The following is a 26,956-nucleotide window of genomic DNA, read 5'->3' on the forward strand; positions in this document are numbered from 1 at the left end:
AATAAAGTCTGCCACTGTTTCCCCATCTATTTCCCATGAAGTGATGGGACCAGATGCCATGATCTTCGTTTTCTGAATGTTGAGCTTTAAGCCAACTTTTTCACTCTCCACTTTCACTTTCATCAAGAGGCTTTTGAGTTCCTCTTCACTTTCTGCCATAAGGGTGGTGTCATCTGCATATCTGAGGTGATTGATATTTCTCCTGGCAATCTTGACTCCAGCTTGTGTTTCTTCCAGTCCAGCGTTTCTCATGAAGTACTCTGCAAATAAGTTAAATAAACAGGGTGACAATATACAGCCCTGATGTACTCCTTTTCCTATTTGGAACTAGTCTGTTGTTCCATGTCCAGTTCTAACTGTTGCTTCCTGACCTGCATACAAATTTCTCAAGAGGCAGATCAGGTGGTCTGGTATTCCCATCTCTTTCAGAATTTTCCACAGTTTACTGTGATCCACACAGTCAAAGGCTTTGGCATAGTCAATAAAGTAGAAATAGATGTTTTTCTGGAACTCTCTTGCTTTTTCCATGATCAGCAGATGTTGGCAATTTGGTCTCTGGTTCCTCTGCCTTTTCTAAAACCAGCTTGAACATCAGGAAGTTCACGGTTCACATATTGCTGAAGCCTGGCTTGGAGAATTTTGAGCATTACTTTACTAGCGTGTGAGATGAGTGCAACTAAATACTTTAGATAAATAATAAAGGGTTGATGTGTATGCTATTTACTCTCTTTCCTTTAGGCTCTCATGGGTTGCTTCAAAAGATTTGTGTTAGGAAAACAGCTTTCCATTTAATATAATTTCTGCATTAAAATAGTTTAGTATCTTAGAATTAATAGTTGATCATTTCTTTATTTCTGAAGGCACAGCAACAACGCCATGAAAGAGACTTGGCCCTTTTGAAGTTGAAGGCTGAACAAGAGGCTCTGGAATGTCAGCGACAATTAGAAGAAACCCGAAGCAAAGCAGCTCAGGTAGCTTCTTTTACAAATTTCTATCCTTGAAATCACTTTAGATTTCTTTTAATTTTATAGGAGGCATAAGGAAAGATGTAAATAATAATGTTTTAGTACATTATCCCATGAGTTGATTTTATGTCATTTGACTCTAATAGCCACCTTGTGAAATTTAAGTAGTCACGTCAAGATTTATCCTCAATTTAGAGAAATGGAAACGGAAGTACATGGTAGTTACTTGTCTACAGACACATCAACTTGTAAAGAGTGGAGTTAAGACTTAAACTTCAGCAGTGATTTTAAGATTCCAGATTTTAAACTCTAAATTTTAAGACGTGAAATCCAGATAGTCAAAGTTTGGTCCCCCCCGCCTCAGCAAGGCAGTTGATCCATGAAACTGATTTACATGTTAAAACTAATTTGGATAGGATGAAATTAGACATAAAGAAAGTTATCTTTCCCCCACTTTTATTAACAGGTCCATGCGGAATCATTACAGCAGGTGGTTAAGTCACAACGGGATATGACTGAAGTCCTGCAGGAAGCAACATGTAAAATAGCCACTCAGCAAACAGAGACCGCTCGCCTGACCGCAAATGCAGCACGCCAGATCTGTGAGGTAAGAGCCACTGACAGCACTTTTCCTTTAGGTCTTTTTAGTCAGCCTGAGTACCTTTGGTCTTAGCAGTAGTGGGTCTCTAACATCTAGCAAATGCATGCTTTTAATAAGTGACTTTCAGTGAGGGCCATACCCTATTGAAATGAGGCATCATTTATTGTAATGTGTTGTCCAGGTCAATGATACAGGGGCAAAAGATGCAAAAGAACTCTATATTTTTTCCCCCGAGTAATCTTTTTAAAAAGATTATGTAATGTATACTAATATATATTTACAATAATGTGTGTATGTATATTTACAATAATATTTATCCCTTTTAAGTATACAGTTTTATGATTTTTGACAAATATGTAGGTATAGGCATCTGTGTATATTTCTTATTTATTTATTTATGACTGTGCTGGGTCTTTGTTACCCTGTGCGGGCTTTTCTCTAGTTGTAGTGGGCAGGAGCTACCCCATGCGGTGCATGGGCTTTTCATTGCAGTGGCTTCTCTTGTTGCCGAGCACAGGCTCCAGGTGTGCAGGCTTCACTAGTTGTGGCACGTGGATTCAGTAGTTGTGACTCCTGGGCTGTAGAACACAGGCTCAGTAGTTGTGGCACACAGGTTTAGTTGCTCCATAGCATGTGGGATCTTCCTGGACCAAGGATCGAACCTGTGTCTCTTACATTGGCAGGCACACTCTTTACCACCGAGCCCCAGGGAAGTCCTAGGTATATTTCTTTATCATATCTTTCTATCCCTATAAACACCACCATAATCAAGAAATATCCAGCACTCTTAAAAGTTCCCTCATGCTTTGCAGTCAGTCCCCAATCTCAGTCCCACATGTGTTTGGTATGTAGATGTTTCATTGTTATCCAGAGTGATATTAGTGTCTTTTTTTTTTTCCTTAGTTGTACCAAGTATAAAGCCAGAAATAGTTTTACTGCTGTCTCTGTATAGGATATCATGATCTATACTATAAAGTTTCAGTTTATTTTAGCAGTTACTATTTAGGACTGTTTGTGAAATGATTCTGTTATTAAAAAGCCATGAACCTGCTATATGCTGAGTACTTGGGGTTGTGCAAAAAAGTATAGAGTCTCTTCTCTCAAGAAATTTTAGGTTACAATTAACAAAGGTTTTAAAAACACTTAGTTTGTCAAAGCAATGATGGAATTAACACCAAATAAATAATATATGGCACTAATGGCTAAGAGTAGGGAAAATGTACTTCACATTATTGGTGAAGTTAGAAAATTCTAATTGAGTTTGCTTATTGAAGAAAGATTTAATTTTTGGTTTTAGTTAGTTCAGTCACTCAGTCATGTCCAACTCTTTGAGACCCCATGGACTATAGTACACCAGGCTTCCACGTCCATTACCAATTCCAGAGCTTGCTTAAACTCATGTCCATTGAGTTGGTGATGCCATCCAACCATGTCATCCTCTGTCATCCCCTTCTCCTCCCCGCTTCAATCTTTCCCAGCATTAGTTCAGTTCAGTTCAGTCGCTCAGTCGTGTCCGACTCTTTGCGACCCCATGAACCACAGCACGCCAGGCCTCCCTGTTCATTACTAACTCCTGGAGTCCACCCAAACCCATGTCCATTGGGTCGGTGATGCCATCCAACCATCTCATCCTCTGTTGTCCCCTTCTCCTAAGGCTGTCAATCTTTCCCAGCATCAGGGTCTTTTAAATGAGTCAGCTCTTTGCATCAGGTGGCCAAAGTACTGGAGTTTCAGCTTCAACATCAGTCCTTCCAATGAATATTCAGGATTGATTTTCTTTAGGATGGACTGGTTGGATCTCCTTTTAGTCCAAGGGACTCTAAAGAGTCTTCTCCAACACCACAGTTCAAAGCATCAATTCTTCAGTGCTCAGCTTTCTTTACAGTCCAACTCTCACATCCATACATGACCACTCGAAAAACCATAGCCTTGACTAGACAGACCTTTGTTGACGAAGTAATGTCTCTGCTTTTTAATATGCTGTCTAGGTTGGTCATAACTTTCATTCCAAGGAGTAAGCGTCTTTTAATTTCATGGCTGCAGTCACCATCTGCAGTGATTTTGGAGCCCAGAAAAATAAAGTCAACCACTGTTTTCCCATCTATTTACCATCAGGGTCTTCTCTAATGAGTTGGTTCTTCCCATCAGGTGGCCAAAGTATTGGAGCTTCAGCATCAGTCCTTCCAGTGAATATTCAGGACTGATTTCCTTTAGATTGACTGATTTTATCTCCTTGCGGTCCAAGGGACTGTCAAGGGGCTTGTCCAAACCATCATTCAGAAGTATCAGTACTTCAGCATTCAGCCTTCTTGGTGGTTCAGCTCTCATATCCGTACATGACTGCTGAAAAAACCATAGCTTAGAGTAGACAGACCTTTGTCGGCAAAATAATGTATCTGCTTTTTGATATGCTGTCTAGATTTGTCATAGCTTTCCATCCAGGAGCAAGCATCTTTTAATTTCATGACTGCAGTCACCAACAGAAGTGATTTCAGAAACCCCCAAAATAAAGTCTCTCACAGTTTCCATTGTTTCCCTATCTATTTGCCATGAAGTGATGGGACCAGATGCCATGATCTTAGTTTCTTGAATGTTGGGTCTTAAGCCAACTTTTTCACTGTCCTCTTTCACTTTCATCAAGAGGCTCTTTAGTTCCTCTTCACTTTCCACCATAATAGTGGTGTCATCTGCATATCTGAGGTTATTAATATTTCCCCTGGCAAATTGATTTCAGCTTGTGCTTCATTCATCCCAGCATTTCACATGATGTATTCTACATAAGTTAAATAAGCAGGGTGACAGTATACAGCCTTGATGTACTCCTTTCCCAATTTAGAACCAGTCTGTTGTTCCACATCCAGTTCTAACTGTTGCTTCTTGACCTGCATATCGATTTCTCAGGGGGCAGGTCAGGTGGTCTGGTATTACCATCTCTTTAAGGATTTTCCACAGTTTATTGTGATCCAGGCTTTGGTGTAGTCAGTAAAGCAGAATTAGATGTTTTTCTGGAGCTCTTGGTTTTTGATGATCCAGTGGATGTTGGCAATTTGATCTCTGGTTCCTCTGCCTTTTCTAAATCCAGCCTGAACATCTGGAAGTTTTCAGTTCATGTAGTTTTGAAGCCTAGCTTGGAGAGTTGTGAGCATTACTTTGCTAGTGTGTGAGATGAGTGCCGTTGTGGGGTAGTTTGAACATTCTTTGGTATTGGCTTACTTTGGGATTGAAATGGAAACTGACCTTTTCTAGTCCTGTGGCCTCTGCTGAGTTTTCCAGATTTGCTGGTATATTGAGCGCAGCACTTTCACAGCATCATCTTTTAGGATTTGAAATTGCACAGCAGGAATTCCATCACCTCCACTAGATTTGTTCATAGTGATGCTTCCTAAAGGCCACTTGACTTCAGGATATCTGGCTCTAGGTGAGAGATCACACCATTATGGTTATCTGGGTCATTAAGATCTTTTTTGTATAGTTCTGTGTATTCTTGCCACCTTTTCTTAATATCTTCTGCTTCTATTTATTTTTTTTTGGTTTACTGTGGCCTATTTTAGACTTGAAGACTTTCTGCTTAGTAATTCATAGATTGTTATAGTTAGGTAAAACCTTAGAAATCCTGTGGTCTACCTCTGTTTATTTTATAAAGATGTGAAACTTCAAGAATCTAAATGACTTGCCCACAATATGTTACCCTATTATGGTAGAATTTGCTTGCTTTCAATACAGTGATCTTTCCAAGACACTCTACTCTCTCTCATTTCTTCTGTGACATTACCTTTTTGCTTCTTCTTTGCCTTCTGTCTGTTCATATTTAGATGGCGGAGTTGACTCGAACTCATATCTCAGATGCCATCACTGCTTCAGGAGCTCCCCTGGCAGCACTATATGATCACCAGCGGCAGCACGCGCCAGACTTTGTGAAACAACTAAGGACAAGAGCTGAAACAGATAGGTTAATATCCAGTCATTCAGCAAATATGTAATGAATATCTGTTATGTTCCAAGCACTGTTGTGGGTACTGAAAATATAGTTATGGACATATAATCTAGTGGGGAAGAGAGACATTAATCAAATGCTCTTTTAGGTGAGTAAGCACAAATTAAGATAAGTATTACGAAAGAAAGGAACATTTGTTTTTGAGATATACAGCAAAGGAGTTTGAATAACATGGAAGTCAGAGAAGATTTTCCTGAGGAAGTAAAGCTAATGGTGAGATCTAGTGGATGAAAAGGAATCAGTGATATAAAGGAGATAAGGAATAGGCAGGTCAGTGCATGCAAAGGTGGAAAAGAAAGTGAAAGAACACCAAGAAACTGGAGGCAGAGGGCGAAAGGAGAAAGGTAGGAGATGATGCAGGAGTCAGATCATGGTAGAACTTGGCAGATCCTCTGGATTTTGGAGTTTATTCTAGGAGCAATGAAAAGTCGCTAGAGAGTTTTTTAGGCAGTGCTGGGTGATGTCATCATGTCTGTGTGTATATATTTTTTATATCAGCTTTGTCTCTAGTTCATAGATTTTTTTGTCTATTCACGTTCATTGATAATTGAGGTGATTTGTGTTTATTTTGCATAGTAAATAGATATTCTTTAATGTGTTATATACTTTTCTATGAACAAATACCTTTCTCAAATAGTTCGTAACCCATATTTCATAATTTCTATTCAAGATTTTATCTCAATATTAAACAGTATTTAAAATCTTTCTCTTATTTGAGACTTTAAATGTTTTAATCAGTTTTTCTTTTCTTTGTAGGAAAAGTCAATCTGGTTCACTTTCTCAGAGTAAAGAAGGAACCCTTGACTCTAAGCATCAGAAATTTTCCCCTTCGTATGATAGTTATTCTGAGTCTTCAAGATACAAGAATCGTGATAGAAGGTGAAGACAGTTTGATTTAGTAAAGTTTGACAAATGGCTTAGACATTGCTTTTTTAAAATTCTTTTGTCTTATTTCTTTAAATGAAATAGTGTTTTCCCTTCTGTTCTGGCTTCCCTGATTTTTAGCCCATTTATGAAATAGTTGTTTCATGTAATAATATAGCTACCATTCCTTGACAATCTACTGTACAAGTACTGTAAGAATTGTTTTTACTGCATTTAATCTTCACAACAACCTTCCAAGACAGATGTTATTGTCATTTTTTAGGTAAGGGAACTAAGGATCATGGAGATGTTAAGAAACTTATCTATAATCACATAGCTAGTAGCACATCAAAAAATTGAACCATGATGTATCTGGCTTGAGAGTACACTGCTTTGCTGATATCCATATTTTTTGACATTACTGTATGTACTAATTTTTATCATTATGAAAGAAGATTGAATACTTTGTCATTGATACTTGATACTTGGTAACATCTGTAATTTTCAGTGATGGATCTGTCCTTCGATTAAAAAGTTTTAGAGGCTACTTTCCATCATTCCTAGAGATAGGATACCTATGTTATCAAAGTATACTAAAACCTCAATTTAAAATATTAAATCATGAGACTGAAAAATATGAAAATTAATGGGGGTTAAGTACCAACAGTTATTAAGTACTTTCATACTTAATAACTGTTGTGTGGAACTGTTGTGTGGAAAAAGTGTCTGGAACTATGTGACTTTCATTTAACCTTCACTGACAATTTAGGCCATCACCTGAGTTCCTGCAGTGGTCTCCTAATAGGTTTTCCTGTCCTTTAACCTTTCCCTTCCTCTATTCATTAACCACATGGCAACCAGAGTGATTGTTTGAAAATTTGCAGCCGATTGGTTATTTACCTCTTTGAAACATCAGTGTTTCCTCAGAGCCGCTTAGTACAGCACAGAAGTCCCTTTGTGATTAAGCCTTTAGTCCATCTCCAGCTCTGTCACTTGGCATTTCCCCTCTTACCATATTTTACTAGTTCTAACTACTTCATTTCTCTAAGAGCCTTGCTCTCTTTGTCTCCTGTGCCATTACATGCTGTCCCTTCTTTCTAGACCCTCCCTACTCCATTTCATTTACTATAGTTTTACTTCCCCTTTAAGAATCAGTATTAGCCCCTCATCTGCTTTAGACATCCCTTCTGTGTTTACCCACAGCAATCCAAGTGTAACTATTACAGCCATTAGCAGCTTCTATATTCTTACTCCTTTACTTATTACTTGTAGACTGAACTTGGAGCTCTTTGAGGACTTCATTTTCATCACCCCCGCAATGAAACCCTATACCCATTAGCAGTCAGTTCGTATGTCCCTTCTTTCCCAGCTTCTGGCAACAACTAATCTACTCTTTGTTTTCTATGGATTTTTGTCTATTTTGGATATTTCATATGAATAGCACCATTCAATAGGTGGCTCTTTGGAACTGGCTTCTTTGACTTAGCATAATGTTTTCAGAATTCATCTATCATGTATCAGTACTTTTCCTTTCTATAGCCAGATACTCTATTGCATGGATGTCCCACATATATCCATCAGTTGATGGACTTTAGGATTTTTTTCATTTTTTTTTTTGCTCTTGTGAATGGTGCCACTGTGTACTGATTCATTCATGTACAAATTCTTGTGTGGATATATTTCATTTCTCTTGGGTATATACTTAGGAAAGGAATTGTAACTCTGTTTAACATCTTGATGATATGCCAAACTGTTTTCCAAAATAGCTGCTCTGTTTTACATTTTCACGAGGAATATAAAGATTTTCCACATCCTTACTAACACTTCTTGATAGGCTGATGAAGACTGTGTGATTCCTATATCCCTAGAGCTTAGCAATATGCCAAGTACATAGGTAGGCAGTCTACTACATGTTTATCGAGTGAATGATTGGCACATAACTGCTAAGTAGAAGAATTGAGATTAACCGCATACCCTACTGATTGCAAAGCGCTTGTGGTCTCTTGCATTCTTTTACCTTATAGCTTTATTATACAATTTATCCTTTCAAAAACGTTTATTAAGTCAGACAAATAATTATGTAATATTCTGATAAGTACCATCATAGAAATCTGCACACACAGTATAAACACAGAAAAAGAAGTGACCAAACCCTCTTTGAGAGTAGAGAAGGGGTCTACAAACAGTTTGCAGAAATGCTACTTCAACTGAGTCTTGAATTCATTAAGCACAGAGGAAAGGTAGGGCGTGTCACAGGAGGGAAATAGCTTATTCAGGGGACCTTAAAACTTGGCTCATGGTTGGCTATGTATTTATATTTAGTGAATAGATAAAGAAAGCAAAGAGGGAGGGAGGAAAATACTAAACTTTAAAACAAGTTCACTAAGCATTTGGAAACCCGAGGCTTAAAGTAAGGAGAAGAGCAGAGCTAATGATACAGACTTGAGGCTTACTCCAGATGATAGCAGTAGAAATTATAGATATGCATAAGATTGTCTAAGGAGAGTATAGAGCATAAAGGAGAAAGAAACCAAAACCCTAAGAAGCACAATCATTTTAAGAAAAGATAGAAAAATTAAAAGGAAGTGAAAGAAATACAGGAAAACTTGCTAGGGAGGTAGGGAGAGAAGCAGGGGGGAGTAGAGTCAGGGAATATAAGAAAGGAGAGCCCTTTTATCATTTAATTTTGTTGTAATTTCAAGCTTACAAAAGCATTGTAAGAATAATACAAGTTTCCCAAATATCTTTCCCCCAGATTACTCTACTGTGTTAACATTTTACTACATTTGCTTAGCAAGTTTTTAAAGGAAGAAGATAAGAGATTCATATCACCTGATGTAGAAAAATAAATTATCTATTGGATGTGATAGTTAGAATTTAGGTAGAGTTTACAAGAACAGTTCCAATTAGAGCAGGTGGGAAATGAGGCAGGCTTCAATAAATTATGAGGTTGATGAAAAGTAAGGAAGTGGAAACAGCAAGTAGAAGCCCCTTTTACTAGTAGATTGATTGATTTTAAAATGAAAGGCAAAAAGGGAATGAGAGCCTGAGAATAGTCGTTCCCCATCATTACTATTTAAAAGTGAAACCTCTTCTGCTACTCATCTTTTCTAAAATAGTTTCTTCTCAGACTTAGGTCTAAGTGGCATTTTTATGTTTTATATCTTTCATTGTTTCAAATCTTGATCATAAGGCACATTTCCTTGGCCAAATAAGTTACTTTGAAATTATATCCGTATTTTGTTGCCTTAATTTTTTTTCTCATTTGTTTCCATAATATGCCTAAACAGGAGTAGTAGTGGTAGCAGCCGTCAAGAAAGTCCTTCAGTTCCATCTTCTAAGGAAAATGAGAAGAAACATCATGGTGAAAAGATGGAGAGTTCTATTGATGAACAGGTTCAGACCGCTGCTGATGATTCTTTTCGAAGTGATAGTGTACCATCTCTTCCTGATGAAAAAGGTAACTTTGTTTGCACATATATGTGTAATTACTTATGTGGGGAGGCTTCTGAGCCCTTCCAGATATTTGTGACTGAGCTAATTAGTATAGTTAGAACATGGTGATATTATAGACAGGTTTCATGTTTGATATTAAATGTGTTCAGGTAAAACTGTTTCAAATGCACCATGCCTTGATGGTGCATTTATTAGTAACATTGCTAATATTTTACATGATTGTGTGTCATGATCCTAAAGGGAGGCAAAACTAAATCTAGGAGAATGTGCATGTGAATGGAAAATATATATTCAATACTGAAAAAAACTACTTTTCTCCTATTGTAGGTATGTAACATGACCATAAGAAGGAAAATACATTATTAGACCTTTAAATTTTAAACAATATAGTAAGGATACAATTTCTTATAAATGATGATGCCATCAGATATATTAATTAGAATAAACTCATTACCTAACTCCTCCTGGATCATAAACTAAACGTGTACACCTGTCAAATCAAGAATAGTAAATAATACAGCAAAGAAAATAAAATTTGGCAACAAATGGCACCTTTAAGACATTAACTCAACAAATTAACAGCCTCATTTTTAGATATGCTCTTAAATAACTTTATTAAGCAGTGTTTTTGATCGATAGTCTAAAACTCTGTTCAAAGCAGGATGAGCTAGACAATCTTTGGAAAGTAAGAAGAAAATATTTAAATTTATTCATCCTTTAAATATTTTTTTTGTAAATTTTATAGTGAGTATAAAATAGGGGTGCGTGCTAAGTCGCTTCAGTGGTGTGCGACTCTTTGCGACCCTGTGGACCATACCCTGAGGGGCTCCTCTGTCCATGGGATTCTCCAGGCAAGAATACTGGAATGGGTTGCCGTTTCCTCCTCCAGGGGATCTTCCGAACCCAGGGATCAAAACCAGTGTCTCTTGCATGTCTCCTGCATTGGCAGGTGGGTTCTTTACCACTGGGAAGCCCTAATATAGGGTATAGTAGTCTATAGTTATGGCAGCCCTAGCTGATTAATACAGATGTTGGTACCTAGAAGTGAGGTGCTGCTATACTTTAAGTGTGAAAGTGGCTTTGAAACTGGATAATGAGTAAAGGATAGAACAGTTTTGAGGTTCATGCAAAAAAAAGCTCACATTGCCCTGCAGAGATTATTGGTAGGAATATATATATATATTAAAGGTGATTCTGATGGAGTCTGATAAAGGTGGAAATAAGGAACATCTTGGGCTTCCCTGATGACTCAGTGGTAAAGAACCCACCTGCCAACGTCAGAGGCGTGGGTTCGATTCCTGGGTCAGGAAGATCGCTTGGAGAAGGAAATGGCAACCCATACCAGTATTCTTGCCTGTGAAATCCCATGGACAGAGGATCCTGGCAGGCTACAGTCCATGGGGTCGCAAAAGAGTTGGACACCACTTAGTGATTAAACAACAACAAGGAACATGTTACTAGAAATTGGAAGAAAGACAGTCTTTGTTATACAGTGGCAAAGAACTTAATTAAACTTGTTCTAGTGTTTGTGGAAGTTCAGTTCAGTTCAGTCACTCAGTCGTGTCCGACTCTTTGCAACCGCATGGACTGCAGCACTCCAGGCCTCCCTGTCCGTCACCAACTCCCGGAGCCTACTCAAACTCATGTCCATCGAGTCAGTGATGCCATCCAACCATCTGATCCTCTGTTTCTCCTCCCGCCCTCAATCTTTCCCAGCATCAGGGTCTTTTCCAGTTAATCAATTCTTTGCATCAGGTGGCCAAAGTATTGGAGTTTCAGCTTCAGCATCTGTCCTTCCAATGAATATTCAGGGATGATTTCCTTTAGGATTGACAGGTTTGATCTCCTTGCAGTCCAAGGGACTCTCAAGAGTCTTCCCAACACCATAGTTTAAAAGCAGCAATTCTTCGACACCCAGCTTTCTTTTTGTCCACTCTCACATCCATACATGACTAGTGAAAGAACCATAGCATTGACTAGACAGGCCTTTGGTGGTAAAGTAACGTCTCTGCTTTTCAGTATGCTGCCTAGGTTGGTCACAGCTTTTCTTCCAAGAAGCAAACATCTTTTAATTTCATGGCTGCAGTCACCATCACCATCTGCAATGATTTTGGAGCCCCCAAAAATGAAGTCTGCCACTGTTTCCACTGTTTCTGCATCTATTTGCCATGAAATAATGGGACCGGATGCCATGATCTTAGTTTTCTAAATGTTGGGTCTTAAGCCAACTTTTTCACTCTCCTCTTTCACTTTCATCAAGAGGCTTTTGAGTTCCTCTTCACTTTCTGCCATAAGGGTGGTGTCATCTGCATATCTGAGGTTATTGATATTTCTCCCGGCAATCTTGATTCCAGCTTGTAACTTCATCCAGCCTGGCATTTCTCATGATGCACTCTGCATATAAGTTAAATAAGCACTGTGACAATATATAGCCTTGACATACTCCATTCCTGAATTGGAACCAGTCTGTTGTTCCATGTCCAGTTCTAACTGTTGCTTCCTGACCTCCATACAGATTTCTCAGGAGGCAAGTCAGGTGGTCTGGTATTCCCATCTCTTTTAAGGATTTTCCACAGTTTGTTGTGATCCACACAGTCGAAGGCTTTGGCATAGTCAATAAAGCAGATGTTTTTCTGGAACTCTGTTGGTTTTTTGATGATCCAGTGGATGCTGGCAATTTGATCTCTGGTTCCTCTGCCTTTTCTAAATCCAGCTTGAACATCTGGAATTTCATGGTTCACGTACTGCTGAAGCCTGGCTTGGAGAATTTTGAGCATTACTTTGCTGGTGTGTGAGATGAGTGCAATTGTGCGGTAGTTTGAACATTGTTTGACATTGGCTTACTTTGGGATTGGAATGAAAACTGACCTTTTTCAGTCCTGTGGCCACTGCTGAGTTTTCCAGATTTGCTAGTATATTGAGTGCAGCACTTTCACAGCATCATCTTTTAGGCTTTGAAATAGCTCCATCACCTCTGCTAGTTTTGTTCGTAGTTTTGCTTCCTAAGGCCCACTTGACTTCACATTCCGGGTTGTCTGACTGTAGGTGAGTGATCACACCATCGTGGTTATCTGAATCATGAAGATCTTTTTTGTATAGTTCTGTTGTGTATTCTTGCCACCTCTTCTTAGTATCTTCTGCTTCTGTTAGGTCCATACCGTTTCTGTCCTTTATTATGCCCATCTTTGCATGAAATGTTCCCTTGGAATCTCTAATTTTCTTTAAGAGATCTCTATCTAGTCTTTTCCTTTTTGTTGTTTTCCTCAATTTCTTTGCATTGATAATTGAGCAAGGCTTTCTTATCTCTCCTTGCTATTGTTTGGAACTCTGCATTCAAATGGGTATATCTTTCCTTTTCTCCTTTGCCTTTAGCTTCTCTTCTTTTCTCAGCTATTTGTAAGGCCTCATCTGACAACCATTTGCCTTTTTGCTTTTTTTTTTTTTTTTACTTTTTCACTCTCCTCTTTCAGTTTCATCAAGAGGCTCTTCTTCACTTTCTGCCATAAAGGTGGTGTCATTTGTATATCTGAGGTTATTGATATTTCTCCCAGTGATCTTGATTCCAGTTTGTAATTCATCCATTACAGCATTTCTTATGATGTACTCTGCATATAAGGTAAATAAGTATGGTGACAATATACAGCCTTGACATATTCCTTTCCTGATTTGGAACCAGTCTGTTATCCCATGTCCAGTTCTACCTACATACAGGTTTCTCAGGAGGCAGGTCAGGTGGTCTGGTATTCCCATCTCTTTCAGAATTTTCCACAGTTTGTTGTGATCTGCACAGTCAAAGGCTTTGGCATAATCAATAAAGCAGAAGTAGATGTATTTTCTGGAACTCTCTTGCTTTTTCAATGTCCAATGGATGTTGGCAATTTGATCTCTGGTTCCTCTGCCTTCTCTAAATCCAGCTTGAACATCTGGAAGTTCACAGTTCATGTACTGTTCAAGCCTGGCTTGGAGAATTTTGAACATTACTTTGCTAGCGTGTGAGATGAGTGCATTGTGCAGTAGTTTCAGCATTTTTTGGCATTGCCTTTCTTTGGGATTGGAATGAAAACTGACCTTTTCTAGTCCTGTGGCCACTGCTTAGTTTTCCCAGTTTGCTGGCATATTGAGTGCAGCACTTTCACAGCATCACCTTTTAGAATTTGAAATTGCTCAAGTGGAATTCCATCACCTCCACTAGCTTTGTTCATAGTGATGCTTCCTAAGGCCCACTTGACTTCGCATTCCAGGATGTCTGGCTCTAGGTGAGTGATCACACCATCATCATTATCTGGGTGGTGAAGATCTTTCTTGTATAGTACTTGCATTTCTTCTTCTTCGGATGGTCTTGATCCCTGTCTCCTGTACAGTGTCATGAACCTCTGTCCATAGTTCTTCTGACACTCTATCAGATCTAATCCTTTGAATCTATTTGTCACTTCCACTGTATAATCATAAGGGATTTGATTTAGGTCATACCTGAATGGTCTATTGGTTTTACCTACTTTCTTCAATTTAAGTTTGAATTTGGCAATAAGGAGCTCATGATCTGAGCCACAGTCAGCTCCTGGTCTTGTTTTTGCTGACTGTATAGAGCTTCTCCGTCTTTGGCTGCAAAGAATATAATCAATCTGTTTTTGGTATTGACCATCTGGTGATGTTCATGTGTAGAGTTTTGTCTTGTGCTGTTGGAAGAGGGTGGTTGCTATGACCAGTGCGTTCTCTTGGCAAAACTCTGTTAGCCTTTGACCTGCCTCATTTTGTACTCCAAGGCCAAATTTGCCTGTTACTCCAGGTAGCTCTTGACTTCCTACTTCTGCATTCCAGTCCCCTATAATGAAGATGACATCTTTTTTGGGTGTTAGTTCTAGAAGGTCTTGTAGGTCTTCATAGAACCATTCAGCTTCAGCTTCTTCAGCATTACTGGTTGGGGCATAGACTTGGATTACTGTTGTATTGGATGGTTTGCCTTGGAAATGAGCAGACATCATTCTGTCGTTTTTGAGATTGCATCCAAGTACTGGATTTTGGACTCTCCTGTTGACCATGATAGCTACTCCATTTCTTCTAAGGGATTCTTGCCCGCAGTAGTAGATACAATGGTCATCTGAGTTAAATTTCACCCATTCCAGTTCATTTTAGTTCAGTGATTCCTAAAATGCCAATGTTCACTCTTGCCATCTCCTGTTTGACCACTTTTAATTTGTCTTGATTCATGGACCTGACATTCCAGGTTCCTATGGAATATTGCTCTTCACAGCATTGGACTTTACTTCCATCACTAGTCACATCCACAACTGTGTGGTGGTTTGCTTTGGCTCCATTTCTTCACTCTTTCTGGAGTTATTTCTCCACTCTTCTCCAGTAGCATATTGGGCACCTACCGACCTGAGGAGTTCATCTTTCAGTGTCATACCTGTTTGTCTTTTCATACTGTTCATGGGGTTCTCAAGGTAAGAATACTGAGGTGGTTTGCCATTCCCTTCTCCAGTAGGCCATGTTTTGTTGAAAGTGGAAATTAAAAGTGATGACCCTGGATATTTAGCTGAGGAGATTTCTAAGCAAAACATTGAAGGCCTGGCCTAGTTTCTTCTTACAGCTTATAGTAAAATGTGAAAGAAGAAATAAATTGAAGGAATTATTAAGCAAAAAGGAACCGGAATTTGAAGATTTGGAAAATTCTCAGCCTGTGCATGTTGTAAAAAAAAGGAGAAAGCGAGTTCTGGAGAGAACACTAAGGGCACAAGTAGACAGTTACTTCATAAGAAACCGCCCGTGGATTTAATCAGCCACCTCAGCATGTTCAGCTGAAGCCAGGAGTACACATGGGATTATATGAGCAGAGACACAACCAGTTTGGATTAAAGGGCAAGAGACAGGATGAAAAAGGAAAGCTTTCAGACTTCTGGGATTCTGTGGGATGAGACATTAGAGCTATCCAACAGTGAACATGCCTATAGAAGATTAAGGTGGCTAGAATTGATGGGGCAACCAAGATCCAAAGAAATTAAAACTTTGAAAAACTAATATGAGGAAGAAAAAAAGAAAAAATCTAAGTCACTTTGGTTTGGCAATGATTTGTTAAATATAACACCAAAAGTACAATCCATGAAGGAAGAAATTGACAAGATGTACTTTATTAAAATTTTTTAAATTCTGCTCTATGAGAGAGATTATTAAGATAATGAAAAATTATAGACTATTAAAAAATATTTGTACAAAAACACATATTGGATAATAGACTTATATCCAGAGTACATAAAAGACTCTTAAAACTCAACAGGAAAATCAGCAACCCAGTTAAAAAATATGCAGAGATCTAAACAGATACTTCATTGAAGAAAACATACAGATGAAAATTAAAATCTCAGTGAGATAGTGTAACTTGCTTATCAGAATGACTGAAATCCAAAATAACAACAAATTGGTGGCAAGGATCCTGGGCACCAGGAACTTGAATTGATCACAGATGAGAATGTAAAATGGCATGGTGCCTCGGGATGACATATTCACAGTATTTAATAATGACCCAGTAGTCATATGCCTAGGTATTTACCTAGTGATCTGAAAGCTTAAGTCCACACAAAAATCTATATGTTTAATGTTTATGGCATCGTTATTCACAATTACTAAAAAACTGGAAGTAATCAAGATGTCTCATGGGGGGAATGGATAAACAAACTGCTAAATCTAGGCAGTAGAATACTGTTCAGCAAGGAACAATTTGATTCATGGACCAACACGAATCAATTTTAAGTGAATTTTACTGAGTGCAGTTAGCAAGCCCCCAAATCATATATATTGTATGATTCCATTTATATGACATTCTGGAAAAGGCCAAACTATAGGGGTGGAAAACAGATTAATATTTCCCAGGTATCAAGTGGAAGACAAAGTGTTAGACTACAAAGAGATGCACAGAAGAACTTTTAGTGTGAAACAGCTGTTACGTAATAAAGTATTGTGTGTTCAGCATGTACTGTCTGATGTGCATTTGTCAAAACCCTAAAACTGTACATTACAAAGAGTAAGCTGTAACATATGCAAACTAAAGACACACACACCAACCAGGATGTTGGAATGGGGAGGTCCCAGGATGCAATGTCTGTGACAAATCAGCCTAAATGCAGTACAAATGAATAGCATAACCGCACTGAAGGGGTAGGGGTGGAGGGAAAAGGAGCTGGCCCAGATAAGTTTGGAAAATGGTATCTTCCAGTAGGAATTGTAAGCTTAAATACAAAAGAAATAGTATAAAAACTCTGTATTCTAGTTGGTAAGTTTGTTTTTTACAGATGGACAGTTTACAGTTGTTTACATATCTGATGGGGTTGAACAGATAAGTAAATGGATGTTAAATTGTGGGAAATAGATTTCTCAGTGTTGGAGATAGAAATCATAGACATACAAGAAAGGAAGACTAGAATGAATCCTGTGATACAGGATTAGAGTCAGAAACATCAGTATGGATCATGTTTGGATGGGTGGATGGATACAGGAACGTGTGTGTGTGTGTGTGTGTGTGTGTAGATGGGTTGGTATACCTGCAGTTATTAATATTACTTGACTCTCTCCACTGAGAGTGAAGAGAGAAGCTCTGTCCACTGAGAGAGAGTGGAGAAGCAACAATGTCCTAGGAGTTATAAGGACAACCATGCCAAGATTGTGGTTTCTAAATATTCTCCAATAAAAGAAACCAGAGCTCTTTGGAGAAATGACTGACTCTAGGACTATACAGGGAAAATATGAAGTGAAAGAAGGGATTGAAGGGCAGGGGGAATGTCAAAGGCGCACAGGAACCAACCTAAAAGAGCTGTTATGTTTTTAATTAAGCATGGGATTGAGGAATTTCTAAAAATTTTTTCATTTGCATTTCTTTAACTTCTAGTCATGTTAATCTTTTTTTAAAAACTTAATTTTGGCCATTAATATTTCCTTTGTGAAGCATCATATCATGGCAGTTTTTCATTTTTCTGTAGGGGTATTTGTTGTTTAGTTTCTCAGTTGTGTCCAACTCTGTGACCCCATCGACTGGTTTTCTGATTGATTTATAAGAGCTCTTTATATATGAAGTACATCACACTTTTGCCATATTTCTTGTACTAGTATTTTTAGATAGTTTAGGGTTTTTTCTGTTTCTTGTTTGTAAAGTGAGTGAATTTTGCTTATTATTCCATGCCTATTAATAACTAGTGTTCAGTTCTTTAATTTGTTAGATGGTCCTGTAAAGATGCAACAGGGGCTACTAATTGAATATCTACTGAAACCTTTGTAATGGTAATGCCTACTTGCTCCATATTCTTTTAGATTCAACTTCTGTTGCAACAGAATATTCCCTGAAATTTGATGAATCCATGACAGAAGATGAAATAGAAGAAAAATCATTTCGATCTTTACTACCTTCTGAGAGTCATCGCAGATTTAACATGGAAAAGAAAAGAGGCCATCATGATGACTCTGATGAAGAAACTTCTCCAGAAAAGACTACCCTGTCCTCTGCCAAGGTGTGTTTCAGTTTACCCGTGGAGATACTTCATATATAGTTATGGATATGCTCTCTCAAAGGTGTGAAGTATCATTTTGTATTTGAACTCAGTTGTCAGCTACCAGAATATTTTTCCTAAGGTACCAATTTTGGGGTTTTTTTTTTGGGGGGGGGGAGTATAGAATTTAGCTTTTCTTTCCTTATAAAGTAGCTTAACAAATATATTCCTCGAAATAATACATAGGACCTTTGAGGATGTGAGCCAGAGTTATGTCTTGAGCTTTTTCATTCACTTCAGTCTTACAACACTTTATTCCATTAAAAAAAATTGCATTTATATAATCCTTCTTATTAAATTTTAAGCCTTTTGGATAACAGGGACAAATTCTTACCATCTTTACATCCCTGGGACAGTGCCTGACTTACTCTAGTTATTTGTTAAAATTTTATTGGGTAAATAAATTGGCAGTTGAGTGTTACTTTCTCTCTCATGTGCCTTTTTTTTGAAGAATGTTCTTTAACATGGTTGGCAGCCTTTCTATATACATAATTTATTTTTATAAGTGCATACCTCTTTTAATGAAGTTAATTAAGTTCCAAAAGGTATATACAGTGATCAAGATGACTTAAACTCTCTAACTCAGGAGCTGAGCATGCCATTCTCAGGAGGACAAGACAGCTTTTCTAAATTTACTATGGAGATGGTTCGACAATATATGAAAGAAGAGGAAATGAGAGCAGCTCACCAGTCTTCACTCCTGCGTCTCCGTGAAAAGGCCTTGAAGGAGAAAACTAAAGCTGAACTAGCCTGGTTAGAGCATCAGAAAAAGTAAGTTCTTTCAATGAACATAATTTTGACTGTTCAGTTTCTCCTTTTGTGAAATGCTTTGTTTTTAAAGATGTTTTTGTTTCCTCATTTAATTTGATCAACCTTGTTTCTCAGGCTAGAAGTATAGCAGTCATTGTTGAATCATGTTGCTTTCAAGACCTCCTACTCATATAACATTCTCTTTGTATTTCTTTCATCACTTAACTGACTCTTATATTGTTATTTTATGCTTAATTACTTTATTGTGTTATAGATTCTCAAAGCTATTCTATCTTTAAAGGACATAGTCTAAGATTTGCTTATATCACATATCCAATAAAATATTGGTTGGGATAGGAATTGTTGCATAAAGCAACTGTTTTCTACATTTGAAAATGTTAAATGATTTAAAAATTTTAAGGGGTTGAGAATTCTTGATATTAGAATAGGAATTTAAACTAATTTTGTCTCAATGGGAATGATTGCAGACATCTACGAGATAAAGGTGAAGATGACAAAATGCCCCCACTCCGGAAGAAACAGCGTGGTTTGCTCTTAAGGTTGCAGCAAGAAAAGGTATGTTTGGAAAAACAAAGGGGACAAATTAGATTGTGAAATCTATTATTTCGCCTAATCTTTTTTCTTATTATCTCCCTGAAGGAGATTTAGTTGATATTAACCACTCGTTATGCCTACTACTATAATTACAAGAGTTGCTTAATGGCCTACTGTATTTCTTCTAAATTAGGATTGTGCTTCACTGCCAACAGAATACCGTATTAAGTCAAACCTGCTTTCATTTGCTGTGTAAAATATTGTACAATTGTGTTTTGATATGTGTATTTTAAAAATTATAATATTTGTGAGTCTAATTGTCTTAACTTTTTAGTCATTGTTTCCCTAAAAAGACTTTTAAGATACATGAATTACAAATTGACAAATATTTAGGCTTAGTGGACCTAGCAGGACCTGGGATTTGAATCCTGGAGAGGCAGTGTAGTGTCATGGTTAAAAATTCAGGCTCTAGATTCAGATTGTTTGTTGTTGTTTAGTCACTGAGTCGTGTCCAACTCTTTGCAAGCCCCTGAACTGGAGCCCTCCAGACTCCTCTGTCCACTGGATTTCCTAGGTAAAAATATTGGAATGGATTGCCGTTTCTGTCTCCAGGGGATTTTCCCAACCCAGGGATTGACCCATAGTGACAGACAGATTCTTTACCACTAAGCCATAAGGGAAGCCCTAAATTCAGATTGCCTAGATTAAAATCCCAGATCTACCAATTATTAGTTTTATAATCTTGAAAAGTTACTTAACTTATCTGTGCCTCAGTTTCATTTTCTGTAAACTGATCATAATAGTAATAACATACTTTGTTGTTGAGAGGAATAAATGAGTAATATATATAATAAATTTAGAACAGACCTTGGCACAAAGGTAAATGCTCAATAAATGTTAGTTGTTATTATTTGAATTCCAGCTTTGCCAGTTGCAAATGTGTAATCATGGTCAAGTTTAAGTAACTCTCTGAAAAAAAAAAAAAGTAACTCTCTGAGACTTAGTCTCCCCATCTATTGAAGTGAGATTATATTTCATATGGTGGTTGTGAGGATTAAATGAGATAACATATATATAATGTGTTTCACATTGCCTGGTAAGTATTTAATAAATTCTGCTGCTGCTAAGTCACTTCTGTTGTGTCCAACTCTGTGCGACCCCATAGATGGCAGCCCACCAGGCTCCGCCGTCCTTGGGATTCTCCAGGCAAGAACACTGGAGTGGGTTGCCATTTCCTTCTCCAGTGCATGAAAGTGAAAAGTGAAAGTGAAGTTGCTCAGTTGTGTCTGACTCTTCGCAACCCCATGGACTGCAGCCTTCCAGGCTCCTCCGTCCATGGAATTTTCCAGGCAAGAGTACTGGAGTGGGTTGCTTAGTTTCCCTTTATTGACCTGTTAGCAGGTACTAGCTGCTATGTTGTATAGGCTATGAACTTAATCATTTGAGTCATATATTGGAATGTTACTTAAAAGTTTGTTTTTGTTTAACTTTTGCCATAGAGGGAATTCCTTGGTGGTCCAGTGGTTAGGATTTGGTGCTTTTATTGCTGTGGTCCAGGTTCGGTCCCTGGTTGGGGAACTAAAATCCTATAAGCCACACAGCATGGCCCAAAAAAGAATGTTCACCTGAGGAAGCATCACTGGTCATATGAAGTTGAGAAACTTTTTTTTTTAAAGATGTTATTTTTTTTAATCCAAAAAAAAAAGGTTTTAAAGTAACTTAAAATTCTCCCTTAAATAAATAATTTTTTACAATATTACAGTAGCTTTCTCTTTGTAAAGCAGGAAAAAACTGAATTTACAAATAATTTCTCATTCCGTGGGCTTGTTTTCACTTTCTTGATACTATACTTTGAGGCACACAACTTTTAATTTTGGTGAATCTGTTATTTTATTGTATGCTTGCTGATACCAAATTTTACTTTCATTAGTTTGAAGATATACTTGTTTTACCTTCTTTTTTTTTCTTTTTTTCCCATATTTTTTGGCCATGCTTTGTGGCATGCAGGATGTTAGTTCCTTGACCAGGCATCGAACCCATGCCCCCTGCAGCAGAAGCATGGTGTCTTAACCACTAGACCACAAGGACAGTCCCTTACCTTCATTTTTGAAGGATATTTTTAAGTAGGTATAGGATTATTTTCCTTTAACATTTTTAATGATTTCATTTTCCATTGTCTACTGCTTTCCTTTGTTCCCATGGAGACACAAGTTAATTCTTTCAGAGATTGCTTTTAAGATTTTAAAGAATTTGTCTAGGGAATTCCCTGGTAGTCCAGTGGTTAGGACTTGGCACTTCCACTGCCAGGGATTGGGTTCAGCCCCTTGTTGGGGAACTAAAATCCTGCAAGTCACACAGTGTGGCCAAAAAATAAAAACAAAAATTTGTCTTTGATTTTACAATGATTTAATATAGATTTACTGTGATGCGCCTAGGTAGGTTTTTTTTGTTTTTTTTTTAATATTGATACTATTAGAGTTTGCTGAGCTTCTTAAATCTATTGTCTGTATTATTTCATCAGTTTTTGAAAACTCTCTCTTTAGGGTTTTGCACTGTGATATATACGGTTAAATCTATCCAATAAATTCTTAATTTGAATTTTTTTTAGTTCTCTAATACCTGTTTTGTTCTTTTTTATAGATTTTCATTCTTGTTGAAATTTTCTACCTTTTCATCTGTTTTTCTGTATTTTTCTATTATTTTTTGAACACATTATACATAGTTTTTTTAACTTGAAAGAAAAGTGAAAGTGAAGGTTGCTCAGTTGTATCTGACTCTTTGTAGCCCCATGGACTATGCAGTCCATGGAATTCTCCAGGCCAGGATACTGGAGTGGGTAGCCTTTCCCTTCTACAGGGGATCTTCCAAACCCAGGAATCTAACCCAGGTCTCCCGCGTTGCAGGTGGATTCTTTACCACCTGAGCCACCAGGGAAGCCCAAGGATACTGGAGTGGTTAGCCTGTCCCTTCTCCAGCAGATCTTCCCGACCCAGGAATCAAACCGGGGTCTCCTGCATTGGAGGAGGTTTCTTTACCAACTGAGCTACCAGAGGAGCCCACTTTTTTAACTCCCTTATCTCCAACTCCATCATTTGGACATTTGTGTGTCTACTACTATTGTCTGCTACTATTTTTTATTATCATACTATCCTTTTTCTTTGCATGCCAGTAATTTTTTTAAAATCAATGCTGGACAGTGTGTATAAATAACTGCAAAGGCTCCAAATGATGTTATCTTCCCTTAGGATTTGTTTTTTCCTCTGCTATGCATTTGGAGTGGTCAGCTGTTCATTTTATTCCACTCAAGGGCTGAGCTGGGTTGATATTGGGTTACGGTGTTGATAAGCCTCAGTGTCCTGCTTTGCATTGAGCCTAGGTTGTGACCCTGCAGGGATTTTAGCTAAAAGCCTGGTTAACTTTTTTTTTTTTTTTTTTACCAGCACAAGAGACTATAGGATTTCTGCTGTGCTGTTGAACGGTTTCTGGCTTAATTCCTTAGCCTTTTTGTCTATGCTACTTTAGAATTTGCAGATAATTTGAGGGGAAGACTGAGTTTGAAGAATTAAATTGGAAGTTTTAAGACAGGTTTAAGAATTAACTGTCTTAGGTCTCCAGTTTTTGTCACTGAAGTTCTCTGTAGCTGGTGAGAGAGTTCCTGAAACTGGTGTAACCCCTTTCAGAGTAGTTTGATTGTATCTAGTCAACTTGAAGACACATATAATCTGTGACTCAGCATTTCTGTGTCTTGGTATATATCCTCGAAGCTTTTGCACTGTATAGGGGAAAGTGGAAACAACTTATTTCTTCAGTGATAGATGAAATAGAGCATATTTCTGCAAGAAAATATAACAATGCAGGACAAATTGTACTAGATATAAAACCCATTCAATAATGGTAACATTCTGTATCTCTGCTGTCCAATACCTGGAGAAGGAAATGGCAATCCACTCCAGTATTCTTGCCTGGAGAATGCAATGGACAGAGAAGCTGGCAGGCTACCATCCATAGGGTCGCAGAGAGTTGGACATGACAGGTGGATTCTTTACCAACCGAGCTATTAGGGAAGCCCAGATAGTAAAGAATCTGCCTGCAATGCAGGAGACCAGGTTTGATCCCTGAGTCAGGAAGATCCTCTGGAGAAGGGAATAGTTATCCACCCCAATATTCTTGCCTGGAGAATTCCATGGACAGAGGGGTCTGGCAGGCTACAGTCCGTGGGGTCACGAAGAGTCAGACATGACTTATGACTAAACAACAACAACACACATAACATAAAATAAGCATTTAAAAATGAATGTACCATTAATCATTTTAAAGTGAACAGTTGCTTCTACAACCTTATGGCTTATTCTTAAGAGAGACGCAAACATTTCCCCCTTAGAACCCATTAAAAAATATTTTCTTTCTGCTAGTCTTGGATTGGGTGAAATTATACATTAATTGATTTAGAAACTCGGGCCTAAGCTAGTAGGTGGTTTGTAGAGCTCTGGGAATCCCTTCGACCTTTTTCATGGGAGAAGGAGATCAAAACTGTTTTCATGAGGACAGTAAGATGTGAATTTGCCGTTTTTATGTATTGATATTTGCACTAAATGGTGCAGCAGCAATGGTCGGTAAAACTGCTGAGGCCTTATTTAGCACAAATCAGGCAGTGGCACCAAACTGCTAGTAATCTTTTATCTTCCATTGCCATACACTTGCAGCGAAAAAAAGCTAATTTCACTAAAGAATGTCTTGATTAAGTCTAGTAAAATTATTTTTATTATGTTGGCATTTGAGTACTTGTTTTTGTGTTCTGTGTGACAGGAATGGGAAGCCTACAATGCACTTTTCCTGGATATTAGGGGAAGGTGATTAACTCATGGGAAAGCATTTGTACAGTTGTTTCAGCTGCAAGCTGAGCTAGCCACATTTTTTCGTGGAATACTGTTCTTACCTGAAAGAGTTATCCAGAGACAAACTATGTTTATTCAGAATAGAGTATTTGACAGTCATTTTCTCAAAAATGAACAAAGTGTGCTTGTACTTCAAAGAAGACAATTGATAGTATTTGTTGCCAATGGTAAAAACTTCTATCTACCACCTAAAACTAAAGAATTTTTCTTATAAGATCATAGTGATAATAATTATGATTTTCTTGGTATTGTGTAATGAAATATATGAACATTTGGAAGATCTTCATAACTGAGTGAACTAAGCATTTTCCAAATAATCAGTGCATGGTATTTTTTTTTTTTTTAAATCAAGCCATGGTGGAGGGTGGGATAGGATAAATTAGGAGTATGGGATTAACAGATATAAACTATTATGCATAAAATAGATAAGCAACATGGAATTACTGTATGGCATAGGGAACTATATTCAATATCTTACAATAATCTATAATAGAAAATAATCTGAAGAAAATATGTGTTACTGAATCATTTGCTGTACACTGAGACTAATACAGTATTATAAATCAACTATACTTCTGTCTAAAAAATTTTTTTAAACCCCAAAACTCAAGTCAGAACAAAAAAATCAAGCCAGACAATAAAGATTTACAAACATCTGAATACTACTCTTTTCACTAATTTTGTTTGTTTTAGAAAATAGAATTATTTTCTTAAAACTGTGCTCAATGCCATTGTATACACATGAGAGTGAAAAGACAAATAATGTCTTAGTATTATGAAGATAGTTTGAGAGTCTCCAGAAAGGATCTCAGGAACCCCTAACGACCATGGACTGTACTTTGAGAACTGTGTTTGAGAGGAATTTTATACATGTGCCCAAGGAGACAAAAAAGTGAAAGACTGTTGATTTTAGTATTATTTGTAATAGTAGACAGCAACCTCATCTAACCATAGGGGTAACAGATCCATGAAATATATATACCTCCAATGTAATTTTATGCAGAATTTAGGGACAAATCAACATGGAGACATATAAAAGCAATGTTTAGTAAATAAAGCAAGATTGAAAATATGTATGTATGATATTATTTATAAAATATTGTAAAACATTATACAAACCAAACAGTATATTTATTTTTGCAGGTAACTACAATTATTTGTAGAAGAATTTTAAAAAGCTGTATACCGTGGAAGCGTATATACCATGGTAGTGGTTACCTTTAGGGAGTGGGGTAGGGGATTGCAGACTGGTGTTATCTGTAATATTTTAGTTCTTTAGAAAATTTAAGACTAAGAGGAAATATGACAGAATATTCAGTTCAAGTCAGTCGCTCAGTCGTGTCCGACTCTTTGCGACCCCATGAATCACAGCACGCCAGGCCTCCCTGTCCATCACCAACTCCCGGAGTTCACTCAAACTCACCATCGAGTCGGTGATGCCATCCAGCCATCTCATCCTCTATCGTCCCCTTCTTCTCCTGCCCCCAATCCCTCCCAGCATCAGAGTCTTTTCCAAAGATCCAACTCTTCACATGAGGTGGCCAAAGTACTGGAGTTTCAGCTTTAGGATCATTCCTTACAAAGAACACCCAGGGCTGGTCTCCTTTAGAATGGACTGGTTGGATCTCCTTGCAGTAACAAGTGTTAATTTTGGAAATTAGATGTTTATTGTGCACTTTCCTGCATTTTCAGGTAGTTTCAAAATTTCTTAAACATGATTTAAAGAAATTATAATAAGTTATTCGTATCTTTATTATGCTTACTTTATTGATGAGAAAACAGATAACAAGAAATTTATGATAAAAAAAGGATAATTGTTAAATTTTAATGATTGTTAATAGTGAAATGTGTTATCTTTTGCTCACTGTTAGCAACAGAAATGGAGAAGGCAGCGGCATCCCAGTCAGTATTCTTGCCTGGAAAATCCCATAGATAGAGGAACCTGGTGGCCTACAGTCCACAGGGTCGCTAAGAGTCAGACACAACTGAGCAACTTCACTTTCACTTTTCGCTTTCATGCATCAGAGAAGGAAATGGCAACCCACTCCAATGTTCTTGCCTGGAGAATCCCAGGGATGGGGGAGCCTGTTGGGCTGCCGTCTATGGGGTTACACAGAGTTGGACACAACTGAGGCGACTTAACAGCAGCAGCAACAGAAAATAACATCCTGTGTGGAGAATGTTTGATGCAATGTTGTCTTAAGTGTTTTCTGTTGGCATTTTATGTGGAGAAAATTCTTTTCTAAAAGCAATTTTAAAAACTGTTCTGCTGCTGCTACTGCTGCTAAGTCGCTTCAGTCGTGTCTGACTCTGTGCGACCCCATAGACAGCAGCCCACCAGG

General features: G+C 37.7%; 1 protein-coding gene across 3 annotated transcripts in view; it reads left to right on the forward strand.

The window, feature by feature from the left end:
- Positions 1-26,956, forward strand: part of CEP350 (centrosomal protein 350kDa) — a 133,732-nt gene that overhangs the window by 53,070 nt on the left and 53,706 nt on the right. For all 3 annotated transcript variants that reach the window (XM_010850164.1, XM_010850163.1, XM_010850165.1), the window contains 8 exons: positions 861-971; positions 1,432-1,572; positions 5,379-5,515; positions 6,317-6,439; positions 9,715-9,884; positions 18,179-18,375; positions 19,001-19,185; positions 19,653-19,740. In XM_010850164.1, coding sequence (XP_010848466.1) covers positions 861-971; positions 1,432-1,572; positions 5,379-5,515; positions 6,317-6,439; positions 9,715-9,884; positions 18,179-18,375; positions 19,001-19,185; positions 19,653-19,740 — 1,152 coding nt within the window. The remainder of the gene's footprint in view (positions 1-860; positions 972-1,431; positions 1,573-5,378; positions 5,516-6,316; positions 6,440-9,714; positions 9,885-18,178; positions 18,376-19,000; positions 19,186-19,652; positions 19,741-26,956) is intronic.

The sequence above is a fragment of the Bison bison genome, unplaced genomic scaffold, assembly GCF_000754665.1.
Source record: "Bison bison bison isolate TAMUID 2011002044 unplaced genomic scaffold, Bison_UMD1.0 scf7180017864289, whole genome shotgun sequence".
In the NCBI taxonomy this organism is placed as follows: domain Eukaryota; kingdom Metazoa; phylum Chordata; class Mammalia; order Artiodactyla; family Bovidae; genus Bison; species Bison bison.